At 57.9% G+C, this 27,747-nt stretch overlaps 2 protein-coding genes across 6 annotated transcripts; one reads left to right on the forward strand and one right to left on the reverse strand.

The window, feature by feature from the left end:
* The first annotated feature begins 1,752 nt into the window (after positions 1 to 1,752).
* EPHA1 (EPH receptor A1) lies at positions 1,753 to 16,992 on the forward strand. Its single transcript, XM_045792429.2, has 18 exons — positions 1,753 to 1,898; positions 2,943 to 3,010; positions 6,544 to 6,825; positions 8,339 to 8,741; positions 8,988 to 9,143; positions 9,442 to 9,786; positions 9,928 to 10,055; positions 10,291 to 10,441; positions 11,219 to 11,315; positions 11,538 to 11,596; positions 12,411 to 12,536; positions 13,372 to 13,557; positions 13,720 to 13,781; positions 13,902 to 14,108; positions 14,318 to 14,467; positions 14,750 to 14,943; positions 16,398 to 16,553; positions 16,633 to 16,992. The coding sequence occupies exons 1-18, from the start codon at positions 1,817 to 1,819 to the stop codon at positions 16,709 to 16,711; spliced, it is 2,931 nt and encodes a 976-aa protein (XP_045648385.2). The 5' UTR covers positions 1,753 to 1,816; the 3' UTR covers positions 16,712 to 16,992.
* Positions 16,993 to 17,066: 74 nt separating this feature from the next.
* Positions 17,067 to 26,868, reverse strand: ZYX (zyxin). Of its 5 annotated transcripts, none has more exons than XM_045792431.2 (12): positions 26,661 to 26,868; positions 25,908 to 25,997; positions 25,556 to 25,775; positions 24,876 to 25,075; positions 24,633 to 24,725; positions 24,005 to 24,535; positions 23,548 to 23,604; positions 19,705 to 19,828; positions 19,442 to 19,611; positions 19,168 to 19,346; positions 18,146 to 18,266; positions 17,067 to 17,626 (listed from the first exon to the last, which is right to left on the reverse strand). In XM_045792431.2, the coding sequence occupies exons 3-12, from the start codon at positions 25,761 to 25,763 to the stop codon at positions 17,522 to 17,524; spliced, it is 1,788 nt and encodes a 595-aa protein (XP_045648387.2). In that variant the 5' UTR covers positions 25,764 to 25,775; positions 25,908 to 25,997; positions 26,661 to 26,868; the 3' UTR covers positions 17,067 to 17,521. The 5 variants fall into 5 exon arrangements, with proteins under 5 accessions (XP_045648387.2, XP_045648388.2, XP_087716883.1 ...); XM_045792432.2 differs by having other exon boundaries at positions 25,556 to 25,778; XM_087860757.1 differs by lacking the exon at positions 26,661 to 26,868 and having other exon boundaries at positions 25,908 to 26,016.
* Positions 26,869 to 27,747: the final 879 nt, after the last annotated feature.

Consider the following 27,747-nt stretch of genomic DNA (forward strand, 5'->3'; position numbering starts at 1 on the left):
GGGTCTTGTAACTTTAACAAACTACAGCGAGAGCACACGCATTACCTCACCACAGTCTGGCTTATTTCCTAGCAGCAATTGTCCAACGCTCGCTCCATTTCCCCCCTTCTGTTGGCTGTGCACCCTTCACCCGCCCGCCCATTCCTCCAGGCTGAAATCACAAAGACCCCAGTGGGCCTGCAGGAGCCTCCGCCTTCTTCCCAAAGTACTTACCATTAGAAAGAGGCCCCTGGTGCATAACTGAGTGTACCCCAGGGCCCCTCTGTATACATTCTAAAAGTATGCTTGTGTGTGTTTAGGGGAAAAATCCTGGGAGAATCTCAAGACACCATTGGTGGCAGTTAACTCTGGGGAGAGGAACGGGAGGGTAGAAGGAGGGAGGATTCTACTTTCCATTTTGTTTCTTTGCTGTTCAATGTGAATTTTCCAGCCAAGGTACATGCATTACATTTATTTATTTATGCCAATGAGGATAGTCTGGGCCGGGAAACTATAAGCCATTTTCTTCTTATACGTATCTGTATAAAAAAGAAGAAAGCCTGAGAAATATTCATTTTTGAAAATAAAGTATGCACCTGTAATGCACCACCTCCCTTTCTCCACAGTGACTGAAACATGTGGCAGTTTAAATGATACAAAGACGATGAATGATTCACCCAAATGAGATGGAGCCCCGAAGAGGTACAGGAAGGAGGGGCCCCAGGACTGGAGCCTCCCCCACCCTCAGAAGATGCCCCACTCCCCCTTGAGCCACAGTCACTCCCATTTCACACCTCAGCTGGCGTCTACTCCAGGCTGTCATTTTAGTCCTATGCACTTGCTTTATGCCCTAGCCCTCAATGCTCCTCGACCAATAGCTTGTAAAGGGCAGGGACTGTCTTACTCTTCTTTGATTCTCTCAGAGCTTGATGTGCACAGAGTAGAAAGTGAATAAACATTTGTTAAATATAATGTAAGACAGTCTCCAAGAGGATGGGAGGGACATGGGTTGTCTCCAACTAGACAGGGGTAGAGCAGGCTGGACCTGCTCCCTCTTAACACTTGTGCTCAGAACCCCTCAGAATTCCTCTCTTTTGCTCTGTGAAGTGCATGGTAACGTGTTTACCAAGATCTTCCCTGCTCTGGCCACACCTGCCTTTCTGCCCTGCTCCCAAGACAAATCCTGTGCCCCAGCAGTCAAACTGGTCCATTCACCACTCCCAGAGTACACCTTGAGGCTCCCCGCCTCAGGCCCTTGCCTTTCCCAATCTCTGCCACTGAAAACCCAGCTCACAGGGTCTGCTCCCTAAAGACTCACCTAATGTGCCCTGCAGGCTGGGCTTGCTTCCTCTTCCAACCCCTCCAGGTGCTTCTCTGAGAGTTGTAGGCCATCTTGCATTTTGGTTATTTAAGCTTCCCCTACTGCAGCATAAAACCCTGCCTTCCCCGGTGTCTATTACGTTGCTAGACCTTTAGAAAGGAAAAGGTGTAGTTCAAGTCAGAGGTAGAATTAGGTTAAAGGCTGGATCAAGACTGGGTTGGGTTTAGGATTAGAATTAGAACTGGGTTAGTCAATTCCTAATCCCACTCACTAGGCGGCGCCCGCAGTCTCATTCCGGTCAAGACGCCTCCGGTTTCTGAAGTTTATTACCTGTCTAACAAGTTTCCTTCCTGCCCTACTGTCCCTTTAAGAAGGTGATCCAGGTGAGGCCGGGCTCCGCCCCTGGCGCTGGCCCCGCCCCCCGCCCCCCGCCTCCGCCCGGCCCTCCCATCTCGCCCAGTCCTCGCGACCTGACCCAGCCGTCTGGGCCGAGGTCCCAGGTCCCGGCCCGGCGCCATGGAGCGGCGCTGGCCCCTGGGGCTCGGGCTGCTGCTGCTGCTCTGCGCCCCGCTGCCCCCGGGGGCGCGCGCCAAGGAAGGTACCGACCCCCGCTCCCGCCCCTACCCCCTCCCCTAGGGCTCGGCCGGCACCCTCATCCAGGAGCCGGCATTCCAGAGGAGGCCCTCTCCAAGCACCCCTCTCCAGCGTTCATGTTTTGCCCTGCCGCCGCCAGGCAATCGACTGGCCAGGCCAGTCTTTGGTCTTTGACCCCCCGAACAACTGCTTTCCTGGGTCAGTCACCCTGGCCAGCAGTTTGCACCTGGTGGTGGGGAGGGAGTTCCTGACTGCTGCGGGGAGGCAGCGTCCAGACCCCCACCCTAGCGATTGTGGAGATCCCTCATTCCCAGGCCGTCTCAGCCTCAGGTGCCCGACCCAGAGATCCGGACCCTATGAAGTCAGGGGTGGGAAGTCGCCTTATGCCATCCTAGGCCGGAGGACAGAGGGACCTGGCGTGGGGAGATGGATTAGAACTCGGGGTGCAGGAGTTCCCAGATGTACAGGTCAAGCCTTACATGTGAAGGCTTGCACACCCTCCCTGGCCTTCCCCCTACTTCCCAGACTCAGAGCTGTGCCTTGTACCCTCAATGCACACCCCCAACCACAGGCAGAGCAGGCCCTTTGCCAGGAGAAGGGAGCCTCCCCACCCAGGAACCCCCTCTAAGGTCCCCTGTCCACACCCTACCCACTTCTGACCCCCAGGAGCTGAGATCCTCTCTTGCCCATCCACGCTTCCAATTCTGCAGCTGATGGATCCCCCAGCCAGCACCAGCCCCTGCTGAGTGAGAGGGTGCAAGGCTTCTGTGGGGCTGCTCTTCCCAACACTTCCTGCCTTGACTTTGGTCAAAGATCCAGCCCTCCAACCCTTGCCCGACTCTGCCTTCCTCCCTTCACACTCCGGAGGAAGACAGACTAATTTCTAGAGCTCTTCACTCCTCCTTCCTGGGCTAAACCTCAGGAAGTCACAGCTGTTAGGAACAGGATGTGAAAGCCTTGGGGCTGGGGGCCCAGGAGGAGGAATGTGGGTTGCATGTGTGGGGCCTCCTCCCCCAGAGGTGACAGGCCCATTTTCTCCCTATTTCAGTCACTCTGATGGACACGAGCACAGCACAGGGAGAGCTGGGCTGGCTGCTGGATCCCCCAGAGGATGGGGTAAGTGTCAGGGGAGGGAAGGCTCAAAGCTGCAGGCCAGTGGGAAATGGGCGGAGAGGTGGGTGGAGGAACAGAGAAAAGAGCAGGAAAAACTGGAAGTGTCTCCTCAGGGAGGGGGAGGGGTGGTGAGTCAGAGCCTCCTGCATGGGACATTTGGGGGGGGGGGGGGTGTCAGGCTTCACCCCATGAAGAATGCCTCAATGCCTGGCTCCTTCCCTCCCTGCCCCAGTGAGAGAGGGCTGAGTACTTAGGAGGACTTGGGGGATGATGAGCCTACATCCTCTAGGGAGAGGATGAACCATACTAGGGATGGTTGAGGGCTAAGTACCAATACACCAGATGTGTCCTCAATCTGAGGTCCATCTATCCCAATAGAGTTGCACAGATAGGCTTCAGAGGGTCAGGGACCCAATAAGAGTGTATTCTATGTTGTGTATATGTTGTGTATGTATATGGAGAGGAGAGCCAAAGTTTTCATCTAACTCTTCAAAGGATATTTGCTTCCCCAAAGTTAAAAGCTCCCCCACTAGAGGTCCCTGAGCCCTTGGCACCTTCTCCATCCTCCCCAGCCCAGGCACACCAAGCATTCCGGCTGTCTGAACCTGCTCCAAGCCCCTTCCCTCCTTGGGTGTTCCTAAGACCTAGTGAACACAGGTAGGTTCTTGTGAGTCCCAGAGAGCACCTTTCCAGCACTCAGCAGGGCCGTCCACAGAACCATGGGAGGCTGAGCATGTTGCCTCAGCCTCCAGGAGTCTGGCCTCAGGCCCTCCTCCCCTCTGGTCCTGGACCCCTTTCCTCTTCCTATTCCAGTAGGAATGCAGCCTCTATTTCTGGCATTGGGGTCACTTGCTTTCTTTCCCTCTGGGTCCTAGGGTCCTGGCTCTACTCTTAGTTCTCCCACAGAGTGGCCTATAATTAGAATTAATAGACTAAACCATAATGTATCCTACAGGAGGGGCTGCTTGGAAAATCCTGGATTAGGCCAGCCATCATAGGCGCCTCATCTCATAAACCAGCTAATCACTCCACAGTGAGGGCTGCAGGTCCATTGGCTGGCTCCCACAGGCCTTCACCCCCAGTGTGCCCCAGCTGTCCCCACCCGAATAACTCTTCCCTGATTGGGCTGGAGTGGAAGCAAGGCCCTTTTTGCAGCTCAGGCCAAACAGCTTTGCACCAGAAGGACAGGAAGACAGCAGCAGTCACATACTCCCCATGTCTACCTTGTCCCCTCTCCTCCTTACCTTTTCAACACATACATGTGTACACACACACACACACACACACTCAAATTCAGGCTCCGCAGAATGTACCCATGGAGCAGCCAGCAGCCCGAGTGATCAGTGAAGGGATTCTTGTTGCTGATCCTGGGCAGCTGGTTCTCCCCCATCTGTCACTGCTCAGACTGGGAGAGGCAAGTTACAGCTGGGAACATCTGCTCCTGGCTGCAGGGACAGCCATGGCAATCTAGCTAATGAGCTGCACATTAACCACCTACGACCCTTCCACCTGACCTCCACCCCAGGCCTTCCACTTGGGCTTCCCCATCATAGCTTCCTCTTAATAGGCCCTGGACGCCTTCATTGCCGGGACACCCTTGCCCAATCTTTGAACTCCCTAACATAAAGCAAAAATACGTTCCTCTTGGATTTCTGCCCCTGCCCCACCCCACCCAACTCTTAGGTAATGGTGCTTTCTCTTGCCTTTTCCCAGAGCCGAGAGTAACAATGAACGCCCTTGAAAAAGGAGACATTCTAAGGGCCTCAGACTCCTCTATAACATAAGGGGGTTGCAACCGAAATATCAATGGGATATTTTATAGAATTTAAGAGCTCCTTTCTTAAGTCCATCTGGCAGAAAAAATACATAAGAATGATTGAGAATTTTTTTTCTGAAAAAGAATAATGAGGGGCACCTGGGTGGCGCAGTCGTTAAGCATCTGCCTTTGGCTCAGGGTGTGATCCCAGAGTCCTGGGATCGAGCCCCACATCAGGCTCCTCTGCTGGGAGCCTGCTTCTTCCTCTCCCACTCTCCCTGCCTGTGTTCCCTCTCTCGCTGGCTGTCTCTCTGTTGAATAAATAAATAAAATCTTAAAAAAAAAAAAAAAAAAGAATCATGAAATAGAGTACTTGCCCCACCAGATATCAGAACATATGATAGGTCAACTATGATTAAAACACGTGGCATTGCACAAGAATACCAGGTCAATGGAACAGAATAGGAAACCCACATACATGAAATTTCAGTATGTGATAACATTGGAATTGCAAATCAATGTGCAAAGTATAGACTGGACAGTAAATTGACAGTTGGATGTCCATAATTTAAAAAAAGATAAAAAAGACAACAAGGAAGAAGGATGTAAAGTTGCATCTCCATTTCACCCTATACACAAAAAAATAAATTCTAGGGAGATTCAAATCAAAACCTAAAAACCAAAACTACAAAAATATTGGGAGAAAATATAGAAGATCTTTATAAGTTTGGGATGGGAGAGCTTCCCAAGCAAAATACACAACCCAGAATTCATAGAGGGAGAGAAGATAGATATTATGTGAAATTCTTAAAGGTACCAACATCAGAGACATCATTAGCAAATTAAGTGGCATGAGGGGAAGAAAACATTTGAAACATATTTCAAGCAAATGATTAACATCAATAATGTTAAAAAAAAAAAAAAGGCTTGTCCAACTGAGTACTCAAAAGATAAGAACAGGATATCAGGCAAAGTTTACAAATATAATTACATAAACAGAGAAATAGCCAGGGAACAAAATAAAGCATAAACTCCGGAGCCTCGAGTGCATGGGTGCATGCCCCAGCTCTGTCTCTTAACAACTGAGGGCATAGGGCAAGTCATTTAACCTTGCTGTGACTCAGTTTCCTCATGGAAAGTGCTTACAACAGTGACTGGCCCGTTAGTGCTAGCTATTAAGTTTTAAAATTATTTTAAGGTAAAAGCACTTAAGGGGGGTAGACTGCATGGTGTCTAGGAGTCCACCCAACCCTGTCCGTTGTTAATTTTGATAGTGACCATAACTAGAAGGAATATTGGAGAGGGTGAGTTCCCCCTATACAGAAGAGTTCTGTGCGTGGTCTTGCCCTCCAAAAGTTTAGGGGCCCTGATATTAAATGTAGTATCCTCTTGCTTGAAAAAATAGGCAGAAAATTTCTGTGAATGAAATTTTTGCCACAAAAGTCTGCCTTTGGGGCACTTTGAGAACTCTGCTGATGAAACAGGTAAAAATTGGCGCTCATACTTCAGTTGGGAGTGGGCTCACCAAAGGCATCGGGGCTGGCTGCCGATGATAAGGGGGTATTGTCTTGCCCATTCTATATCCCAAGAACTCCTGACCCTAAACATTTAACTGACTGTCCTCGGGCCCAAGGGTGGGAAGAGAGCAGTAGGGTGGGAAGAGACAAGTAGCATGAAGCCCGGGAGCCCTGACACCAGCTTCCCCGTCGACAGCTCTAGAAAACCAGAGTTTGGGGAGCAGGTGATGACTTGGAGCCTAACTCGGATTTTCCTCCCGCAGTGGAGTGAGGTGCAGCAGATACTGAATGGGACGCCCCTCTACATGTACCAGGACTGCCCAGTGCAAGCAGGCGGAGACACCGACCATTGGCTGCGCTCCAACTGGATTTACCGGGGGGAGGAAGCTTCTCGGGTCCATGTGGAGCTGCAGTTCACCGTGAGGGACTGCAAGAGTTTCCCCGGGGGAGCCGGGCCTCTGGGCTGCAAGGAGACCTTCAACCTCCTCTACATGGAGAGTGACCAGGACGTGGGCATCCAGCTCCGAAGGCCCTTGTTCCAGAAGGTGCTTCTCCACCCCACCCCCACCCCCCAGCGCCGTTTGGTCCTAACACTGCTTCCTACCTCACTCTTTCCCGTGGCCCCGCTCAGCTAAGGAAAAGACAAAGTGGCAGAAACAGAAAGAGGGTCTAGGTGTCAAATAAGGACGAGAATGTGGGCCTTGAGATCACAAGAGGTGGGTCTGAGTAGAGCCGCGCCCCCTGAGCTGCGGGGCACACCTCCCAGGACCCCCGCTGGCTGCCTGAGCCCCCGGCAGCACGGAACCCCGGCTGTGCTGAGCGCTTCCCTGTGCGTGCATCCGTGGGGGGGGGGGGGGGGGCTCTCACGTGTGCATCCGGCGCGGTAGGAGAGTAACCGTAACGAGTAATGACCGCGAGCGACTGTACCAGTACACTGTACTGAAGGTCCCCAGACTGTCGCCCCTGTCCCTATGGCTCTCTCCCCATCTGTCTCTCTCTCGAAACATCTCCCTGTCCTGTACTCACCCTTTTCCTTCTGGCGATGCCGCGAGCTGATAAAATGCCTTGTGAGGAGATGAGGTGAGGCCAGCGGCGAGGTGTTGGGGCCTGACGCCGGCCTTGCGACGTGATGACGTGACGTGACGCAGCGTCAGGCCGCTATTGACCTTCCGACGAAAGGTCAGAAGGAGGATCAGCTGTTTCCGGCCGTGGTTGACAGCGTGGGTAACACCTGCAGCCCCACAAGCCAAGCTGTGGATAAGGGGGAACCGCTGTGCCTTTGCGGCCCCGGCCGCCCTCGGGCTCGGCTTAACCCCTCCGAGGTTTCCCGGTCTGAGAAGAGCGTCCATAGGAGTGCCCGCCTCACCTGTTGCGGAGGGTTCGGCTCCGGTGAGCTAACAGCCTGCCCTGGCGGAGGCTGGCAGGAGGCATTGGGACTTCTGCTATCAGCAGGCGGGGCGCTGGTGTGCGACGCACCCCTGTGGGTCCGCCTGGAGTTGTGCGGGGAGACCGTTCTCTGCAGGCTCTCCCTCTAGTACCCTTTCTTTCCTCCTCAAGAAGACGTACTGGAATGTAGAGGTATAAGGAGCATGTTATTATAGGATGTGCTCTCATTTTTTTTTCCAAAGGGAAGATGTTGTAAAGTTTGTTATTAGTAATAAATTAATGATGACGCACTTTATAACCGATCACTTCATTGGCACAGAGGTTGGGAACACCTTCGAATAGTGGAAATTATATGGGCTGTGGCGTCTCATGGACCGGATTCCAGTCCCATCATGTAGTAGCTGTGTGATCTTGTACGAGGTCTGGAACCTCTCTCAGCCTTAGTTTCTCCATCTGTTAAGTGGCCCTGCTAATCCACCCTGCCTCACAGGTGTATTGTATGGACTCAAACAGTGTAACCCACATAAGGCGCTTAGCTTACTAGCTCACACGTACTAAGCCCTTGGTTTATGGTCGTGTCAGCTATAAAGAATTAAGCCAACAATCGTTTTCTGTTCCGTGGGAATGAAGCATGACTTCCCCATGCCCGCTTCCCGCACCTCCCCTTCCCAGGTGACTACTGTGGCTGCAGACCAGAGCTTCACCATCCGAGACCTGGCATCTGGCGCCGTGAAGCTGAACGTGGAGCGCTGCTCCCTGGGCCGCCTGACCCGCCGAGGCCTCTACCTCGCTTTCCACAACCCAGGTGCCTGTGTGGCCCTGGTGTCCGTGAGGGTGTTCTACCAGCGCTGTCCCGAAGTTGTGCACGGCTTGGCCCGGTTCCCAGACACTCTGCCTGGCCCCGGCGGCTTGGTGGAAGTGGCAGGGACCTGCTTGCCCCATGCCCAGGCCAGCCCCGGCCCCTCAGCCACGCCCCGCATGCACTGCAGCCCCGACGGTGAGTGGTTGGTGCCCGTGGGGCGGTGCCACTGTGAGCCTGGCTATGAGGAAGACGGCAGCGGGGAAGCGTGCCTGGGTAAGGAGCCTGGAGGAGGGGATGTGGACGTGCACGGGTCGCTCGGGGGAGGGTCTTTAGGTGCGGGGGGTGGGGGGAAGGATGCCTGTGCTCCGTCTTGACCAGTTTTAAACTAAGTGGCTGAGCATCCCAGGGGGACACATGCAGGGTGTTTCTGGTACAAAGGATTGGGGGAGGAGGGGTGAATGGGGATGAGTCCGCCTGTAAAAACTGGACATCCGTGGCTCTGCTGCATTCTCTCTCCAGCCTGCCCTAGCGGCTCTTACCGGGCGGACACAGGTGCACCCCATTGTCTCAAGTGCCCAGGACACAGCACAACAGAGTCTGAGGGGGCCACCATCTGCACCTGTGAGAGCGGCCATTTCCGAGCCCCTGGGGAGGGCCCCCAGGTGTCATGCACACGTGAGTCCAGGGGGGCAGGGCTTGGCCATCTGCGGGGAGGTGCAGGCCCTTTGTTGAGACCATGTTAAGGTTGGACTTTTCCAGAGCTTTTCAGATATTGGGCATCCTTTACAGTGCCAAATGCTTACAGCTCCTCCCCTGGCCCTTACTTTCCCTGGAAGAATGAAGAAATGAGGTAATTCCTCATTTCTGGAATCAAATCTCCCATCAAGGCCTTCAGAGGTGGGAGGAGGTGGGGACCAGCAGCTTGGATGAGAGCAAAGCTGGGTCCTCCTAACGGCCCCTCTTCTCCTTACAGGGCCCCCCTCAGTTCCCCAAAACCTGAGCTTCTCTATTTTGGGGACTCAGCTCTCCCTGCGATGGGAACCCCCGGCAGATATGGGGGGTCGCCAGGATGTGAGGTACATTGTGGGGTGTTCTCAGTGTCGGGGAGCAGTGGTGGATGGAGGACCCTGCCAGCCCTGTGGGGGAAGCGTGCGCTTTTCCCCGGGAGCCAGTGGGCTCACAGCACCGGCTGTGCATGTCAACGGCCTTGAACCCTACGCCAACTACACCTTTAACGTTGTGGCCCAGAATGGAGTGTCGGGGCTGGGCACCTCCACACATGCCGGCGCCTCCCTGAGCATCAGCATGGGGCACGCAGGTGAGCCACCAGGACGGGACTGGAAGAAACCAGAAGAGCTTAGGACCACAGGGACAAATGGATGGGCAGGAAGCAATTGAAAAGCTATTGAAGTTATTTCCTCTTTCTTTCCAAACCCACTGGAACCCTCCTGACTCACAGAGTCGCTGTCAGGCCTGTCCCTGAGGCTGGTGAAGAAGGAACCCCGACAGCTGGAACTGACCTGGGCAGGGTCCCGGCCCCGCAGCCCCGGGGGGAACTTGAGCTATGAGCTGCATGTGCTGAATCAGGTGAGGGCAGGGCTGAGAGACCGTGTCCAGTGTCCGTGCCTGAGCACACCCCAGCATCTGGTGTGGGTTACAGGACGGAGGGAATACTGATCACAGTGAACTGGACAAAAGCCTTCACAGAGCCCTGCCCTGACTGATCCCCCGTGCACCCCATTGCACGTGATCCCAAGACCGCCCATCCCCTCCACCAGGTCTGGCTCGGCACAGCCCGGTTAACGTTAGCTCTCATCCACAGGATGAAGAACGGCACCAGATGGTTCTAGAACCTAGGGTCTTGCTGACTGAACTGCAGCCAGACACCACGTACATTGTCAGAGTTCGAATGTTGACCCCTCTAGGGCCTGGCCCTTTCTCCCCTGACCATGAGTTTCGGACAAGCCCGCCAGGTGGGTGGGTTCTCCTGTGTTCTACCCCAAACACACATGCACCTGTCATCCCACTGAGACTTCTCAGACCCTGCTCCAGTCAGTGACCTTTCCCCTTCCTGTATGCCCATGCACACACACACACACGTGCAGACACACATGTGCACATACAGTGTACACACACGCGAGCACAGTGCGTACACACATATGCGTAGACACACACATGCACGTGCACACACACGTGCACAGACACACAGGAGCTGCCTGGGGCAGGGAGAGCACCACGTGGACTCACGAAGCCCCCCGCCCCATAGAAATCTCTTCAGATACACCTTCTGATGCTGGATGCTCCCAGCCAGTTTCCTATGAAATCTCCTAACCTCTCATGCTCGTCAAAAGGCAGCCCCAAGGGGTGCCTGGATGGCTCAGTCATTAGGCGTCTGCCTTCGGCTCAGGGCATGATCCCGGCGTCCTGGGATCGAGCCCCACATCAGGCTCCTCCGCTGGGAGCCTGCTTCTTCCTCTCCCACTCCCCCTGCTTGTGTTCCATCTCTCGCTGGCTGTCTCTATCTCTGTCAAATGAATAAATAAAATCTTTAAAAAAAAAAAAGGCAGCCCCAAGCTTGTGGTCCCAGTGTGAGGCCTCCACGTGCTCGCTCTCACATGCACACCCCCATCTCCTCGGGGAGGGACACACACCTGAGGGCCACTGAGGGCCCTGCCCCTCAGCGTGCCCTTTCAGCCTCCATCCTCCCGGCGGCCTCTGAGCCTGCGGACTTCTCACCCCATGTGCCACAGTTTCCAGGGGCCTGACCGGAGGCGAGATCGTAGCCATCATCTTCGGGCTGCTGCTGGCTGTAGCTCTGCTGCTCGGGATGCTCTTCTTCCGCTCAAGGTGCTGCCCCTGCCCCTCCCCGGCCACCATCTGGGCTCCCTTTGCCTGGCCAGAAGCCCCGGAAGGCAGCCCCAGCATCCCTCCCATCCCCTAGTACAAAAGCTGCAGTGTACCCCCACACCGTCCTGCGCCCCCTGTTATCTGTGGGAAGAACCCAGCCAGGGGCCCTTGGGCGCCTGCGGCCGTCCCAGAGCTGAAGAAGCTGTCCCCTCACCCCCACAGGAAAGCTCAGCAGCGACACCAGCAGAGGCAACGTGATCGCGTCGCTGATGTGAACCGAGGTGAGCCTGGGCACCTGTGTGTGTGCATGTGGTTGGGGAGGGGGGGCTGTTGGGAGATGCCATTGAGATGGAGCCAGAGAACCCACATTTGCCGGGCCAACTCTGGGAGCACACATTGGGGCTGTTGTCTCTGGGGCCTTTCTGATTTGCTACCTAATTAACTTTGGTTAATTAACTTTGTACTGATAGCCCCCCAGAGGCTCTGTGCAATTACCTGGTAGCTCTTGGTGCCCCTGTTCCGACACCAGGGCCCTGGGCGGCCTCCCCCACCCTGGCTGGCCAGGTCTGTGGGCTGAGCCTCGGCAGGACAGGGATTGCTAGCAGGCTCCTTGAAGTCCTCCAAGGCATGTGGGCTTTCTGCTGGTCACCTCATTAGCTGCCCCACCAAAGGGGGAGTCGGTGGTCCATCCAAGCGAAGGGGTGAGAGTGAGGCTTGTCTGGGAATGTGAATGAGGTGTGAGTGATCAGAGGAGTCTGGCTAGCAGGGGTGAGGAGGAAGGGCAAGGAATTTGCAGTGTGGTCAGTGAGCCATGGGAAGATTGGGTCACTGGAGTCCATGAACAGCTTTCTGGCCCACTGCTCTGGGCCTCTGGGGGCAGGGACACAGAGCTTTGCACATGGATGGAGGAAGAACTTCATTGCTAAGGACAGAGACTTTTTCCCACTTTAGCCAAAAGGGGAGTCCTAAGGGAGCAGAAGAATGAGAAGGCTGGGGAGTGCTGCTGGCCCCACCTCCCCTCACCACCCCCAAAAATTCCTCCTGAGCCCTGCAGTTAGAGCTCCTGTGTCTGAGCCCTCCCTGTTCTCCCCACAGAGGACAAGCTGTGGCTGAAGCCTTATGTGGACCTCCAAGCGTATGAGGACCCTGCCCAGGGAGCCCTGGACTTCACCCAGGAGCTTGACCCAGGCTGGCTGATTGTGGACACTGTCATAGGGGAAGGTGAGCCGGGCAGGTCCCCTCCTGTGTGGCAGCACAGAGCTGCCAGCCAGCCAGCCCCTTGGAGGGCCTAAGAGCTCCTAGATGAATTCCCTCTCTGTTCTACCCTGTGTCTTCCTTGAATCGCTGTGGTCATGTTGTAACCCCCTTATCTGGTGTCCAAGAGCCGTCCCTGCTCCCTTCACATCTGCTTCTGTGGTTTTGGGGTTTCTGATGAACAGCCTTCACTCATCATCTTTGTCAAGAGAGGGGTCGCTGTGCCCAGGCTCGGGCTATTCTCAGCTGGTTCCCAAATGTGGGAGAGATTCAGAGCCTCCCTCAGCCCACATTCCACCCCACCAGGGGCCCAGTGTCCTTGGGCTGCCCTGATCCCTTGGGTCAGCAGAGGAAGTGGATCTGAGCAGGAGAACAAAGCTTGGTAGTGTCCTTGCCAATTATGCAGCCAGGCCAGCTGAGCTGTGACCAGAGGATCTCACGAAGAGAGGAGGCAATGGTTAGCTTCCGCGGTCACTGGCGCACTGGCCCTGGCCCAGCCTGCCCTTTGTGGACACGGCCCAGTGCCGCCGCACAAGCGCCTTCACCTGGCCTGTACCGAGCAGCTCCTGTCAGCCAAGAACTGTGCTCATCTGAGAGACGGTACCGGACGGGTCGCAGAGCTACACTCCTCTTCCAGACTCCTGTCCCCTTCCCAGGAAGTGCAGCCCAAGCCCCTGGCCCAACAAGGGCAAGCCACTTTTCTAATCCAGAGAAGACAGAAACCTGGGGACTGGAGGATATGGCTGCCCATCCCCTAGGGGAGCCTGACAGGGCATCAGGCCATGGCTTGTTTTCTTTCCAGGAGAGTTTGGGGAAGTATATCGAGGGACCCTGAGAATCCCTAGCCAGGACTGCAAGACCGTGGCCATTAAGACCTTGAAAGACACCTCTCCAGACGGCCAGTGGTGGAACTTCCTTCGAGAGGCAACTATCATGGGCCAGTTCAACCACCCACACATTTTGCACCTGGAAGGCGTTGTCACAAAGAGTATGAGCAGGGCTCTCCAGGAGCTTGGGAAGGGCAAGAGGAAGAAAGGAGGGTGTGAGACCACCGGGAGTGAAGGGAAGATATGCCGCCAAGGGCAGGAAGTCTGGTTCTGGGTGGACATGGGGCAGAGGCTGCCGTGCTGACGTACACTTTGTGTCTCAGGAAAGCCCATCATGATCATCACAGAGTTTATGCAGAACGGAGCCCTGGATGCCTTCCTGAGGGTGAGGAGGACGGAGAGCCACCTGGGCAGGGGAAGGCACCATGGATCCCTGGGATTGGCTCCTGGTTTGGGAAGAGGAGACCCTGCCCATTCCCTAACCTGCCCACTCACCCTGCTGCAGGAGCGGGAGGACCAGCTGGTCCCTGGGCAGCTGGTGGCCATGCTGCAGGGCATTGCCTCTGGCATGAACTACCTCAGTGACCACAGTTACGTCCACCGGGACCTCGCCGCCAGGAACATCTTAGTGAGTCAGAACCTGTGCTGCAAGGTGTCTGACTTTGGCCTGACCCGCCTCCTGGACAACTTTGATGGCACATATGAAACCCAGGTTAGAGCCCTGTACTCACCACGCACACACACACAAGCACACACATGTACACAAGCGTGCACGCAATACGTATAGTCACGTGCACAAGTACAGCACACATGCTCTTGTGGGCACAATAATTACTCATCCCTTCGCACAGGTGTTTTCTCTCCCCCTCCCCCCACCATGCCCTGAAACACGTCACCTTTCTGTCCTACGTCCCCTGTTAGGGAGGAAAGATCCCCATCCGTTGGACAGCCCCTGAAGCCATTGCCCATCGCACCTTCACCACAGCCAGCGATGTGTGGAGCTTTGGGATTGTGATGTGGGAGGTGTTGAGCTTTGGAGACAAGCCCTACGGGGAGATGAGCAATCAGGAGGTAAGCCTGGGGTCCTCCTCCCTATGTCACCCCTAACTCACTTCTCATCTCCTCCTGAGATCCTCCCATGGCCCTTGCCTGCAAATATCCTATTCCTTCTTCCTGACGCGCTGTTTTTCCGCACTCTTGTTCCTCGGTCCCCTTTGCCTTACTCCCTGTTCTCTTTACTACTGTCAGGGGCAGGTGGAGGCTCTATCGCAGTGATGTGTGAACAGAGATTTCTCAGGGGCCACCAGGGAAGGTGACCTTCCTACCTCAATCCCGCCCCCCACTCCACTGCAGGTAATGAAGAGCATTGAGGATGGGTACCGGCTGCCGCCTCCCGTGGACTGCCCCGCCCCTCTCTATGAACTCATGAAGAACTGCTGGGCCTATGACCGTGCCCGTCGGCCCTCCTTCCACCAGCTGAAGGCACATCTGGAGCAACTGCTTGCCAACCCGCACTCCCTGCGGACCATGGCCAACTTTGATCCCAGGTAGCCACGTTGGAGAGGGCAAGGGCTTTTGGAGGACAGATCTGGGAGAATGGAAATGGGCATTCAGCTGCATTCACTGAGTGCTGGGCCTGTGGAGCTCTGGGCAGAGCAGCGTACTACTGAGGCAGGACTATCGTCTGCGCCCCTGGGGACGGTCCCCCCTGATGGAGGAGCCGCCATCCCGTCCCTGACAGCTCTAGTTTGGTGGAAGAGAGGAAGCAAGTGCACAGGGATGGAAAGCACATACAAGCCGTGCAGACAACCTGATACCAACTCCAGGAGGCTTGGTCACTTGGGTGGGGCGGGCAGAGCGACCAGCAAGCACCAGTGGGATGCAGGTCAGTACTGGGAGAGACGGCCTTGTGGGGTCTCACAGGACACATGGCCAGTGCGGGTTGGGGAGCGAAGGGCAGGCTGATTACAAATCGTGCAAGATCCCGGCAGCGTTGTTTCGGGACCATGGCAGATGTGAAGCTGGAGAGGTGGCAGGGTGAGTGCAAGGAGGGCCAGCTGTGCTGAGAAGTTTGCACTTTACCCTCCGCGTCGGAACTATTGACCAGTTTTTAAAATTGGATGGCTAGGATCAGAATTGTGTTTTACCAAAACTGCTGCCAGACTGTGGAGAATGAACTGGTGGCAGGGGTGAGGTGGGGCAGATGGGCAAGGCCGGACTTGGAATGCTTAATCAAGTAAGCCAGCCCTCGCATGCCAGCCTCTGTATCAAACCGCCATATATAACCTTGTTTCTGGAAGAAAATGTGCTCCAAGTTCCAACTTTTGAAACTATCTTTTGGAGTACAACTCCCTCGTATACTGGAGACTGCATGTGCTAATCTTTCTGGAATGTTGAACATTTTTCCCCCAGCAGATTTACTTTGCTAATGGTTTTGGCTCTGGCTGCCTTTAGCACAGGAACACTCATTGTCTTCTGGGTGTCGGAGGGCAAGAATAACAGCCGGGCCTGGAGGTGGCGAGCAGTGGCTGCTCCCAGCATTCACAGGGGCCACTCTGACAAAGGCAGGACGCTGCCCGGCTTCCCAGGCCTCCGCTCTCCTGCCCTCTGCGTCCTCTCAGCTGGGAGAGTGGACACTTTCGCACCAGCCCCCAATCAGTTAGGCCGCACTGGCCGCTCCAGTGGGAAGTGGGCTGGCAATCAGCTTGTGTTCGGGCCCCCCGGGGCTTCCACTTCCCCTGGGCCTGTCAGTGCAGCAGGACCTGACCGTCAGCCTGCCCATTGCTGGGAGCACGCCAGGAATCAGGCCAGGAAAGGAGTTCACAGACAATGGCCGGGCTAATCCACAAAGTCCGGATAATCTCTGTGCTCAGACACCCAACTTGAATGCTGGCTGCACATGCTCGTGGGCTCAGCCCCGATTTCAGGGAGGCTGGGGCGGGAAGGCAGAGAGGACAGCCCCTGCATCTCCCACGGGACTGAGGTACCCTGTGTCGCACAGGGTGACACTTCGCCTGCCCAGCTTGAGTGGCTCGGACGGGATCCCCTATCGGAGCGTCCCCGAGTGGCTGGAGTCGATCCGCATGAAACGCTACATCCTGCACTTCCGCTCAGCGGGGCTGGACACCATGGAGTGTGTGCTGGAGCTGACGGCCGAGTGAGGACCCCGCGGGCCTGGCCGGGGAGGGCTCCTGGGGGGCAGGCCCACACTCACGATCCCCTTTCATTGCCCACAGAGACCTGGCACAGATGGGGATCACGCTACCAGGACACCAGAAGCGCATTCTTTGCAGTATTCAGGGATTCAAGGACTGAGTCCCACCCTCACCCGCCCCGTCCTCAGAGAGCAAAGATGGGGCCATGGTCGCTCCCCACGGCCCTCCCCTCAACCTACGAGATGTAGGCCTTTGGTGCTGCTCCTGCCCACCTTTCCCTGAGGAACTCACCTCTGGGCCCAGGAGCCTTCGTTTTAAAAAGGGAGGTGGGGGTAGAAGTAAAAAGGAAATTGGGGGAGGGACCTGGGGAAGGGTTTAATATATATACATATACATATATATTTTTGTAAATAAACAGGAACTGAGTTTTCTCCTTTACCTCTGGCTTTTTTATCCCTGGATTTCCTCTGACCCACCCACGAGGGCTGTAGGCGTGAAAGAGTTGACTCCTGTGATTTCTGGAAAACAGGTTTTTTTATTTGTAGCTGTGGCTACCACCTGGCAGGGTGGGGGTGGGGGTGGGGGGAATATCCAGGCCGGTCAGCCCAGCCCGGCCTCCCGGAGTCAGGGCATCTTGCAGCCCTCAGCAAGCACAGGACATGGCTGCTCGGCCGCTAGCCGAGGGCCTCGGTGCAGCAGTGAAAGCAGCAGCGCCCAACCTGGGGCCCCCTCAGGTGGGGTACACCTCGGGGACGGTGGATGGTCCCTGCGGGGCGGGGCGGGCTGGAAACCCGGAGCTGGGACTCTGCAGCCCTAGGCCGTGCTGGGGCCCCGGACAGGGCACTTGGGATCCCGGGGTGGGGGTTGGCGTGGAAGGAGAGGCTGGACATCAGAAAAATAACTGAAGGTGGGCAGGGTGGTCTCCGTGTGGGTGGTCCACTGATGGAGAAGGGACTCGCCCGTCCCCCGCTCAGGTCTGGGCTCTGGCGGTGTGGCACTTCCGGCAGAGCACATGGCCATCCAGAGGGAAGCAGCCGTTGTCATCCGCCTCAATGGACAGTGGCTTCCCACAGTCCTGGGAGAAAGGAAGAAGAGCCCGCTGGTGGAAGGCCCCTGTGTCCCCCCACCGCACCGCCACCTTTAAAGCAGGAAGACCAAATGCCTCATGGCTTGGCTGATGTCCAGTGTCACTCACTGCCTGTGTCCCCAACCACACCCACGCCCACTCCTCGCCTCACTGCTATTGCCGATTGTCAGTCTTGTCCCCTAGGCCTCTCCCACCCAAGGTGGGCAGCGTGGGTAGAGCTGGTTCCAAAGCACCCACCCAATAAAGGACGTGGGACCTCTCCCACCTGCCTCAGCTCCCTTCTCTGCCTCCTTTAACTTCAACAAGCACATCCCTCTCCCCCTCCACTACAGCGAGGCACAACACCCTCCCCTCCCACTGGTCACTCTTTCTTGGTTTATCCAAAACTCAGTCACCCCACAGAAAGCCCACCCCCCATCCCACACAGTGATGGGAGCATCTGGGTGGGGCAGGCATGGACATCGCCCCCACCACCACCCAGCCCTGGGGGCCAGAGGCACGGCCAACCTCACACTTGTAACACTTCATGTGGAAGTTCTTATCCAGAGCGACCACTCGCACGGTCTCCTCGCGGCCAGGCTCAGGCATAATGGGCCCTTCGCAGACCGAGCACCTGGGGGCATATTGCCTGGAGGGGCCAAAAGCAGGGCAGGAGTCAGAAAGGGGGCACGGGGTACCCAGGGCTGTCCATCGAACTGCAGGGAATGAGATGGTGTTTGCATGGCAACGGGGCAGAGGTCTTGGCCCACTTGGCTCACATCCCTAGGCAGAGGAACTCAACGGAAAAGTGCTACGACCAGCCACCTTCTCTGGCCCTCATCAAGGGGAATTTCCTGCCTTTCCCCCTCACCCTCCCAAAGCCCCATCCAGCCCAGGAACCTGTGCCACCAGCTCTTTACCTCGTGGTAAAGACCACAGCCAGAGGTGCCCTTCTCCAGCCCCCATGCCTAGGCGCCTGCCCCTAGCCTACCCCTGCCACGCAGGTGTCTCTGCCCCACCGCTGGGATGGGTGGAGGGAGGCGTGTGCGTTCTGGATGCCTCCGGTGGAATTCTGGAAACACACACCTCAAACACACTGGCAGACGTGGGAGTGAGATTGTGCAGTTCCCTGTACCATCCTTTAGCGACACTGTGGGATTCCGCTACAGGCCTAAGAAAGTAGCCACCTCGTAAACACTGCTTCTAGGGGAAAACCAGAGTTCCAAAAAGCTCATCTCCAAAAGAACTTTCAGAACCCAGCCTATGCGTGAAATGAATTCATTCCAGCGCACATGGCTCAACACAAGACCATACCCAAAAGAAGCCTCAGTGAACCAAAGGCCAGGGGGGCCTTGCCGGTCGTGGGACTTGCTACCAAGGTCTGAGTCCCCCAGGCAGCTACATCCAGATGAACGGGGCTCTTGCTGTCAGATGGGATGTGGGACCAGAAAGTGAAGCCAAGGGTTTGGAGCTGTCTTAGACTCAGGAGGGCAGCCTCGCTCCCAGCCAACCTCCGAGAAGAGCCCAGAAGCCAGGAGGTGGGTCCTCACTTGTGGTAGTCGGGTACACAGTGGGGCCGGTTGGCCTGGTCCACGATGAACGAGGTGCCCTCCAGGGGGCAGGCACAGACCACACAGGTGAAGCACTGCGGGTGGTAGGCCTTGCCCGTGGCCCTCAGCATGCGGTCCGTGATGGGCTGCCCGCACGTGTTGCACTTCTCCAGAGTGTCCTAAGGAGGCAGCAGTAGGGCATTGGCAGGGAACTCGCACCCAAAGCCAGACGCCAGGGCACATCGGCCCCCCACGGCCCCCCACCCGGACTCACGGTATAGCAGCCCTCGCAATAGGGCGCCCCCTCCAGGCTGTAGAACTGCTGTCCTTGCAGCTGCTGCTCACACTGGTGGCAGGTGAAGCAGGTGATGTGGAACAGCTGCCCCAGGGCCCGGACCGCGGGCTGTGTGCGGGCCAGCGGCTGATGACACCGGCCACAGGCCTCTGGGAGGGCCAGAGAAGACAGAAGTAAGCAGCACGAAGGGGCGTGCGGGGAAGCGGGGCCGTGGCGCTGGGGGAGCTCAGGGGGGAGCTCACCGTGGACGGCGGCAGCGCTCTGCCTCTGAGGATGCTCCATGTCCTGCATCAGCTGCTGAGTCAGCTGCTCCAGCTCCTCCACCTCCTTCAGACTCAGAGGTCCTGGGGCCCCCGGGGAGCGCACCTGCAACGCCAGCCCTTCCTTCACCCTCTCCTGAGAGTCACCCTCCCTAAGAACTCCCCCCCCCCCCCCCCGCCAGCTTATCTGCTTTCTGCCGGCAAGGACTACCCCCTCTCCCGTTTCCCAGACACTCCGCTTTGACTCTGGAAGCTCCTCATCCTCCCTCCCTGACCCCCAGCGCCACACGGATAAAGGGGAAGGGGATGACCGTTCCACCCACTTTGCCCAAACCCTCCCCGCCCCCCCAGCCCCGGGCAGTCGCGGACAGGCCAGGACAACTGAGCGGACAGAGGCCACACACACAGCAGCTGAGGTCAATGAAGCACCCGACACACCAGGCCACGCGTCAACTCCACAGAGCATGCTCAGACATGGCCCCCCACAGGAGAGGTTGGCACGCGATGGCATGTGCACCCATGTGCACACACACCTACCCGTCCCGCCTGCTGCTGAGCAGCCCCTGTCAGCGTGAGGATACAACATAGGCGGGAATCACAGGTTAAACCCCCAGCGCTATCTTGGGGAGCCCAGCCCCCAGACCCTCAAGCAGGGGTCCAGGACTACCTGACCCCACTCTCTCCCCAGTAGGCCTCAGAGAAGGACCATTCCCTAGGCCTACCTACCCCTTCTATTAAGGGCAGCCTGAGAGAGCTGGAGACGGGGGGTGGGGTGCAGGTGAGGTTGGGGGCACTGCTCATCACCCTGAGCAGTGCCAGGGGAGGCCCTGAAGGGGCTGCGTGACCTGCACCAGCGTTCCCATTACACTCCAACAGAAACGCTGCGTTGGTTTTCTCTGCACTGGATAAGCCCACCCGGTGTCCCCTGTCACTGAATGTTCTACCTGCAAATGCCTTTGTTCCTATAACGCCTGGAAGCTCAAGGCCTCCCAGCTCCCTCGGCCCGCAGCCAGCTGCCCCTCAGCCCTGGCTCCAGCACACTCAGGCCCGTGTGCACCCAAAGCTGCCATCCGCCTGGGGAAGCAGAGCTCCACGGATGCCACAGCCCCCAGCTGACTCCCCGCAGACTCCTGCCACCTCCTGCCCTTCCAGGACCGTGGCCCCTGGAAGCCCCTTCCACAATGTAAGCCTCACCCTCCCCTCTCCCAGTCTTCCCTTCCTGGCATCCTGGGGACGGAGGAAGGGTGCTCAGGCAGCCCTTGCTCTCTGGAGCCACTTTAGGTGTCTGTCCCATTCTTTGAGAGTATGAACTATTCGCACACGTCAGCTCCCCATGGGTATGCACACGCCTTCAAGACGAGCTCCACGCAGCCCCCGTTCTCCCGCTCTGCCTGCCGGCGTCAACGTCACAGCTGCCACACCCTGGCACTCAGACGGCCAGCTCTTCACTCCAACAGCTCCGAATGTCCTTCGTCTCAGGCACCTTCCGCCGCGAACACTTCAGACCCGAGAGCTCAAGTAAATCTTCCTCCAAGACCCTGGTCTTGACCTCCCAACAATCACATTCCTGTCTCCTTCCCCATTCGCACCTACTAAATGATCCAGCTCACAAAGGGTCCTCTGCCTGCTGACCTCCCCCATGTGTCTGTCTTGCGCATCAAAACCCTCTGGCTTGCCTCCCCCCAAGTCTGGTCCCTGAACCATCTATTTCTAGAAAGCCCCCATGGCTACTCATGCCACCCCCGGCCACCATGGCTGGCTTATCCGGCCCCATATCAAGCCTGGCTCCCGCCACTGCCGCTTCCTGCTTCTGCCTCCGAGCTGCAGAAAGTAGGTGGAGAGATCACTGAACACCGCAGGGTGAGTTCACAAAACACTGCAGCGCCCCCTGCGCCCTCCGGCCTCAGCCCCGCTGTCTGGTATTTGGCTCCTGCGGATTCCCAGTCGCCTTCCCCACAGCAGCTGTTCCAAACCTTTCCATCTCCTAGAGCCCCCGACTGCGTCGCCCCCTCGCTCACCGATGACCTCACCTCCTACATGACTGAGGAGATGGAAGCCAGCCAGCTCCAGCTCCCTGCTCATTCCTCCTCTCCCAGAAAACACTGTGGCCACCCTGCCCTCGCTGTCCCGGAATGCCAAGGGGGCGGCATCACCACGCGCCCCTCCAGGACGCAATGCCAGCAGCAGCCCCTGCTCTCAGGCATCAAGAACCCCTCTTGCAACAGCTTCTTGCTCCTGGTTCTCGCACACGCGCACTCCCTCCCCCACTGCTTCTTCATCTCCCTGCCAACCTGGGGGCAGGTGACTTGGCAACTCCATTTCTCACCACCTACTGACTCACCTCCTTTCACTCTGTCCCCACCATAGGGCACCAGGGGGCCACCCCAAAGCCATGGACGACTTCCAAATGGCCCAACCTCTGGCCTAAGTCCTCATCCACTTCAAACCCCCGCTGAGGAACTCCTCAGCCGTCACATTCTCCTGAGAGCCCACCCTGACTCGTGACCCTCTTCCTCCTGCCGCCTGTCTTCCCCCTCCCACCTGGTCAACCCGAGCATCACCCAAGGATCTTCCCAGGCCCTCGGCTCCTCCTCTCAGCAGCCACTGGGCAGCCCCCGCTGCTCCAGAGTCACAGCCCACTCCACCACGCACGCCTGCGCCTCGAGTTCAAGGCCCTGTCCTGAAACCCAGTCCTCCGTTTCTAACCAGATGACAGCTCCAGTGAAGGCCAAGTCCTCCTGGAGCCTGTTGCTCAACATACTGACAGCGGGACCCCTCCTCTTTCCGTCCAAACCATTTCCCCTTCTGGACTTCTCTATTTTGTCAGCAATACCGTCATTCCCCAACATACCCCTCCTCTTCCACCCGCTTATCAGTTACCAAGCCTGGAGGCTCTTCCTTTTTAACAGCTCTCATATCTGGGTCTTATTTTTCACTGCAACTAACATGACTATGGTCACCCTGCAGTCAACCCCACACATCACTGACCTCCCACCTCCAGCCCATGGCTCTGCTGGAAAAACGTCCCCCAAAGCTTCCAAAAGCACAGCTGTCACCAGCCCTCCAAGCCGGCCACACTCCTCAAAACCCAGTACCGACGCTCCAGGACTCACAGGCTCCCTTGGTCTACTGTCTTATTTCCTCTTCCCTCAAGCCCCCACCTACCTACCTCCGAAAGGACAGCTCTGCAGTACTCCCACAGGAACCGTCTACTCTCTCTTCCCCAAACACCCCCGCGTACCTGTGCCCTGGAGTCTTGCTCATGCTGTTCCCGCTCAAATGCCCTTCCTGCTCCTCTCAAGAACCTCAAGTCCCACCATCCTTCAAGGTACACCAGGGCCACGACGCCTTTCCTAACCCGCAGGCCCCCATGTTGACGCCTGTCCGGAGTTCCTGTAACACCAGATTCTGCAAAACTCACTGGCATTTGGCAACCCTTCAGCGGTGCCTGCACACTAACACACGCATTCGTGCCGTCGGCTAACTTGACGGCTCATAGGACTGCGCGACCGTCAGAGTCCCCTCGACTCAGATCTCATCCCCTGAACTGGAAGGCCAACGCGGTCAGACAGGAATGATAACTTTTCGACTCTGAGCATTCAAGAGCTAGATACAGACCTCAGCCGTTTCTATGAGTTAGCTCACTTAATCTTCACAACCACCATGTGGGGTAACGGTGGGGAAACTGAGGGCTAAAGTTTAGCTAACTCGGCCAGGGTCTTGTGAGCCGGGAATCTATCCCAGGCCCATCTGACTCGCTCAGACTTCACATCTTTGAGAGATCTCTTCCCTCCCAGAGCACAGAGCACAGTGCCTGGCACTCACCAGATGTTGGCTCAGCCTGTGTTTACTGACGCTGTGACTCTTATCATCAGCTGCGCCCTGGGGCAGTGAGAGTGGCTCAGAGGAGCAGAGAGGTTAACGCAAGAATCCAAAAGAAGCAAGGTTGGACTGGTGATGATCTCATCCCTCCTCCCTTTAACATTCTAGGGGGCAGGGTGCAAGGGAAGGTCCACCAAATCCCCTTCTTGATTCAGAGCCTGTGCTGCTCCCCCGACTCCCGATAAGGCCCCAGGCAGACCCAGACCCTGCCAGGCCCTCCTCAGAAGAGCTTTCTCTTACCACTGATCCACCAGGCCAACTTCAGAGGCTTAAAACTCCTATCCCACCACCCCCACGTCCACCCCCTCTCTGGGGCCACCTTCACCCTCATTTTCTGGCTCCTGACTTAGCCCCATCCCCAGGCCCCTGGTCTCAGGCTGGTCCTCCCACCCTTCCTCACCTGATTTTGGTTTTGAGCCGGCGGGGGCAATGGATGCTGTTTCTCCTGCACTCGGGGCTTCTCCTTCTGCTGAGCATAGGTGAAGCTGGGGGGCTGAGGGGAGCCTGTGATACTGGAACAGGGGGCTTCAGGGGACCCCAACTTCTGATTGGGCTGTGAGCCGGGTCCACCTGGGGCTCCAGGGCTGAACTTGGAAGCCACAGGAGTAAACTTGGGAGTGACTGGAGAAAACTTTGGAGCTGGAGATGGGGCTGGGGGTCCTCGAGGCTGAGTGATAGCCAAAGGCACAGGCTGCGGATGAGCCTGGGGCTGGGGCTGCACGTGGAGCTGGACCTGAGGCTTGGCCTGGGGCTGCACATGGAACTGGGTCTGGCTGGTAGGCTTAGCCTGAACCTGGGCCTGGGGCAGAGGCTGGGAGCTAGAAGGGGACTTCCAAGGAGGCAGGGGTGCTGTGCCCCCAGTTGCAGGTTTAGTACTGGGCTTGGCAATGAATGGAGTGGCGACTGGTGGGGGTACATATCCAGATGACACCTGCAAGGAAGGGGAGGGGGAGGGAAGAGAAGCTCAGTTAGAGGGGCAGGCCCGCCTTTCCTCCCTGCCCTGCCTTTCCTACTCTCCTGTCCCTTACCCGGGCTTTGAAGGGATCATTCCTGGTCATGTCATCCAGCAGCGTGGACAGAGAGTCGATCTCCAAATCAATACTGCTCACCTTCTCCCTAGGCTAGAGGGTCAGGGGTCAAAGCACCCATCCCACACCTCCAGCCCCACCTCACCCCCATCAGGCCAGAGGGGCAGGGGAGGTCAGAGGTAAGGCCTCTCCTCTACTCCCTGGGGGGTGTCCCACGGTAGCCGCCCCTCCAAGTCCCCATACCTGTGGTGGAGGAGGTATGGCAGCCCCTGGCCCTGCCTCTTCCTCCAGTGGAGGTGGAGGGGAAGGGAAGATCTCCTCCTCCAGAGACTCAGAGGGAAACGGTTCCTCCACAGGGGGAGGAGGGGGTGGGAAGGCACCTCCTAGAGCACCCTCCGAGTCGTCGCCATCCCCAAGGACAGGAGGGGGTGGTAGGGGAAAGTCTGAGGTAGGAAGGCGAGAGAGGACAGTCAGCAAGAGACCCCTCCACCCCTTCCCCAAGTTACTCTCCTTCTACAGAGCTCACCCCTAACCCAAGAACTCTCCCGGGGGCCTGGGGGCCTGGGAGCCTGTGGGAAGGAGGGGGAGAGGCAGGACGCCCTGGGAGCACTGGGTCAGTGAAGGCGGGGGACTCGACCCTGGAGTGATGCAGCTCCCGTTACACTTGGGAAAACGGACCCAGAGGGGAAGATTCGTGCCCCACATTCCCGCCTCCCACCCCCAGGCGGGGGACTTGGAACGGTCCCAGGAGCCCTGGCTCCCAGCCATGAGCTCCACGATGAGGTAAGAACATCTGCTCGGGACAGGCTAGCTGCGCCCAGCCCCCTTCCTGCAACCCTTCCAGACACCCCAAACTCCCCAAACCACTGTCCCCGGCCCGGCGCATACCCGCCGGGGTCCAGCCCCCAAGCCCAGCCGCATACCTTCCGGGGGCGGCGGGGGGATCTCGCCCACCCGGCCCATCTGCGCGCGCTGGGCCCCGACGGCCGGGGGAGGCTCGCTGTCCCCGGGCCGGAAAGGATTCACTTTGGGCTTTGGGGCCACCACCGGGCCGAACTTCTTCTGCGGGGCGTAAAAAGCTGGAGCCGAGACCGAGACGGAGATCGCGGGAGGCGGGCGGGGGGCCGCCATGGCCGGGCCGGACTGCTGGGGGTGGGTGGCCAGGTTACGCGGCGCCGGGCCGGGCGGAGGACCCCCAGCCCGCCCGGCTCCCCTTGGCGCCCGCGCCCCCGCCCCTCCCCGTGCGCCGCAGCCGGGCGGCTCCCCGCGCCTCACCGCGGGCCGGAGCGTGCGCGCCGCGTCTCGGGTAGCCGCCTCGCAGCCGGGTCCGCGGACTCTGCGGCCGGGTCCCGAGCAGCCTCCAGCCTGGCGGGGAGGGACCAGGGAAGAGGGAGGGAAGGAGGGGGCGGGGAGAAAGCGGCGCTCAGACCATACAAGGAGCGGCCCGGAGAGGGGGGCGGGGAGAGGCGGGGAGGGCGGACCCGGCAGGAAACTCCCCCAGGAAGGGGCCCTGCTCCGGACCCCGGGCCGGAGGCTCAGCCAAGGTCCTCCCGCCCCCGCCCCGCCGCCCCCGCCGCCCCGGCCGGGCTCAGACCACCCCTCCCTAGGCACAGGCCTCTGATGTCATTTCCTGACTCGCCACCACCATCACCCACCCACCCCCACACGCCCGACCTGCGGGTGCCCGAGATCTGACTCACCGTCCCCACTCCCGGCAGAGCAGGCAGAGGTCGGGTGGCAGTCCCAGAGGTGGCGAAGCAGCCCGCCTGCGCCTCCGCCGCGGCCCTGCCCCCTCCCCTCCCGGCCTGCCGCTACCTGCCCCCGCCACTTCCAGCTGCTCCTCCGCCTCCCACCCGGCAGCCAGCCCCGTCCCCCGTCCCCCGTCCCCCATCCCCTCCGGCTCAGCCCAGAGTGGCAGGACTGGGACGGAAACGGGCTCCAGGGTGGACGGGGATGGTGAGTGGGGGTTCTCCCTGCCCACGCCCCCTGGGCCCTTCGGGGACCCCGAGGCGGGGTGTGAGCACGAACCTCGAGGGTCCTTGGAGGATCCTAACTTCAAATCTTGGGCCGCCGCCTAAGGCTTCTAGGAATTCGCATCACCCGCGCGCCAGCCTGCAGATCAGTTAAGCTTCGCGGGAGGCAGAGACCAGGAATGGAGGTGGGGGCGGGGCGGAGGCGAGGGCGGCCGGCGGACTCGGGCCGGGGAGGATGGCTGTGCACCCGGGCGACATGGCCTCGACGGTACTTCAGGGCCTACCGTGACCCACCCTTCCGAGAGCCTTTGGGCAGCGGGGCCGGCCCCGGGCAAGCGGAGCCTGCGTTCAGTGGAGCCCCCCACTGGTCCGACCGGATTCCTCAGCCTGGGACTCTGCCCCTGGCTACGCAAAAGGAACAGACCTAGGCTCTTTTTTCTTTGTTTTTAATTGAACATGGAAATTTACCAAATTGCTGCCTGAATTCCTACACATCCCCACCAGTAAAGTAGGGAGACATATGGCATTTCGGCCTGTGGGGCCAAAATATCACCCGCGGGCGCCCCCTTTTCCCTCATTCTCTGCTGCCAGCCTTCACTGCCTTGTAAGGCAGTCAGCGCCCTTGCAAGCACCATACTCAGTATGCACTTCCAGTCCTGGGCCCTCCAAATGGGCCATACCCTACTGTCTGCGAGCCTCTGGGCTATGCTCTAGGGACCTTCCAGACTCAGCCCTCACATTTGCCTCCAGAAAACAGGCTGAGATGGGGCCAGGTCATACCCAATAAGCTGCAGGGTCTAGACGAGAACTGGATATCTTGAGGGCTGTAATGTGAGAGCTTATTCCCCTAGGCCCTGGTGTCAGGTAAAACAGCCCTGGATACAGGAGAGCAGAGTGCGGTCAGGGTTCAGAGATCCAGCCTGAATGTCCAAAATAAGTGACAAGTGTCTTCATTCTCTCTGTTTCATTTTCTCTGTAAAAGAGGAGTGATCTTTAATCCACCGACCATATTGCATTGTATGGAAAAAGAAATCAAACTCCGTATCTGAAAGTGCCATAGAGTGCTCAGCATTATTATTCAAGTCCCAGGTCTGCCCAGAAGGGAAACTCTGATGGGTTCGCCTAGAACCGGTTTCCCCTTG

Source organism: Ursus americanus, chromosome 3, assembly GCF_024610735.1.
Source record: "Ursus americanus isolate L20-20 chromosome 3, mUrsAme1.1.p, whole genome shotgun sequence".
Lineage (NCBI taxonomy): Eukaryota > Metazoa > Chordata > Mammalia > Carnivora > Ursidae > Ursus > Ursus americanus.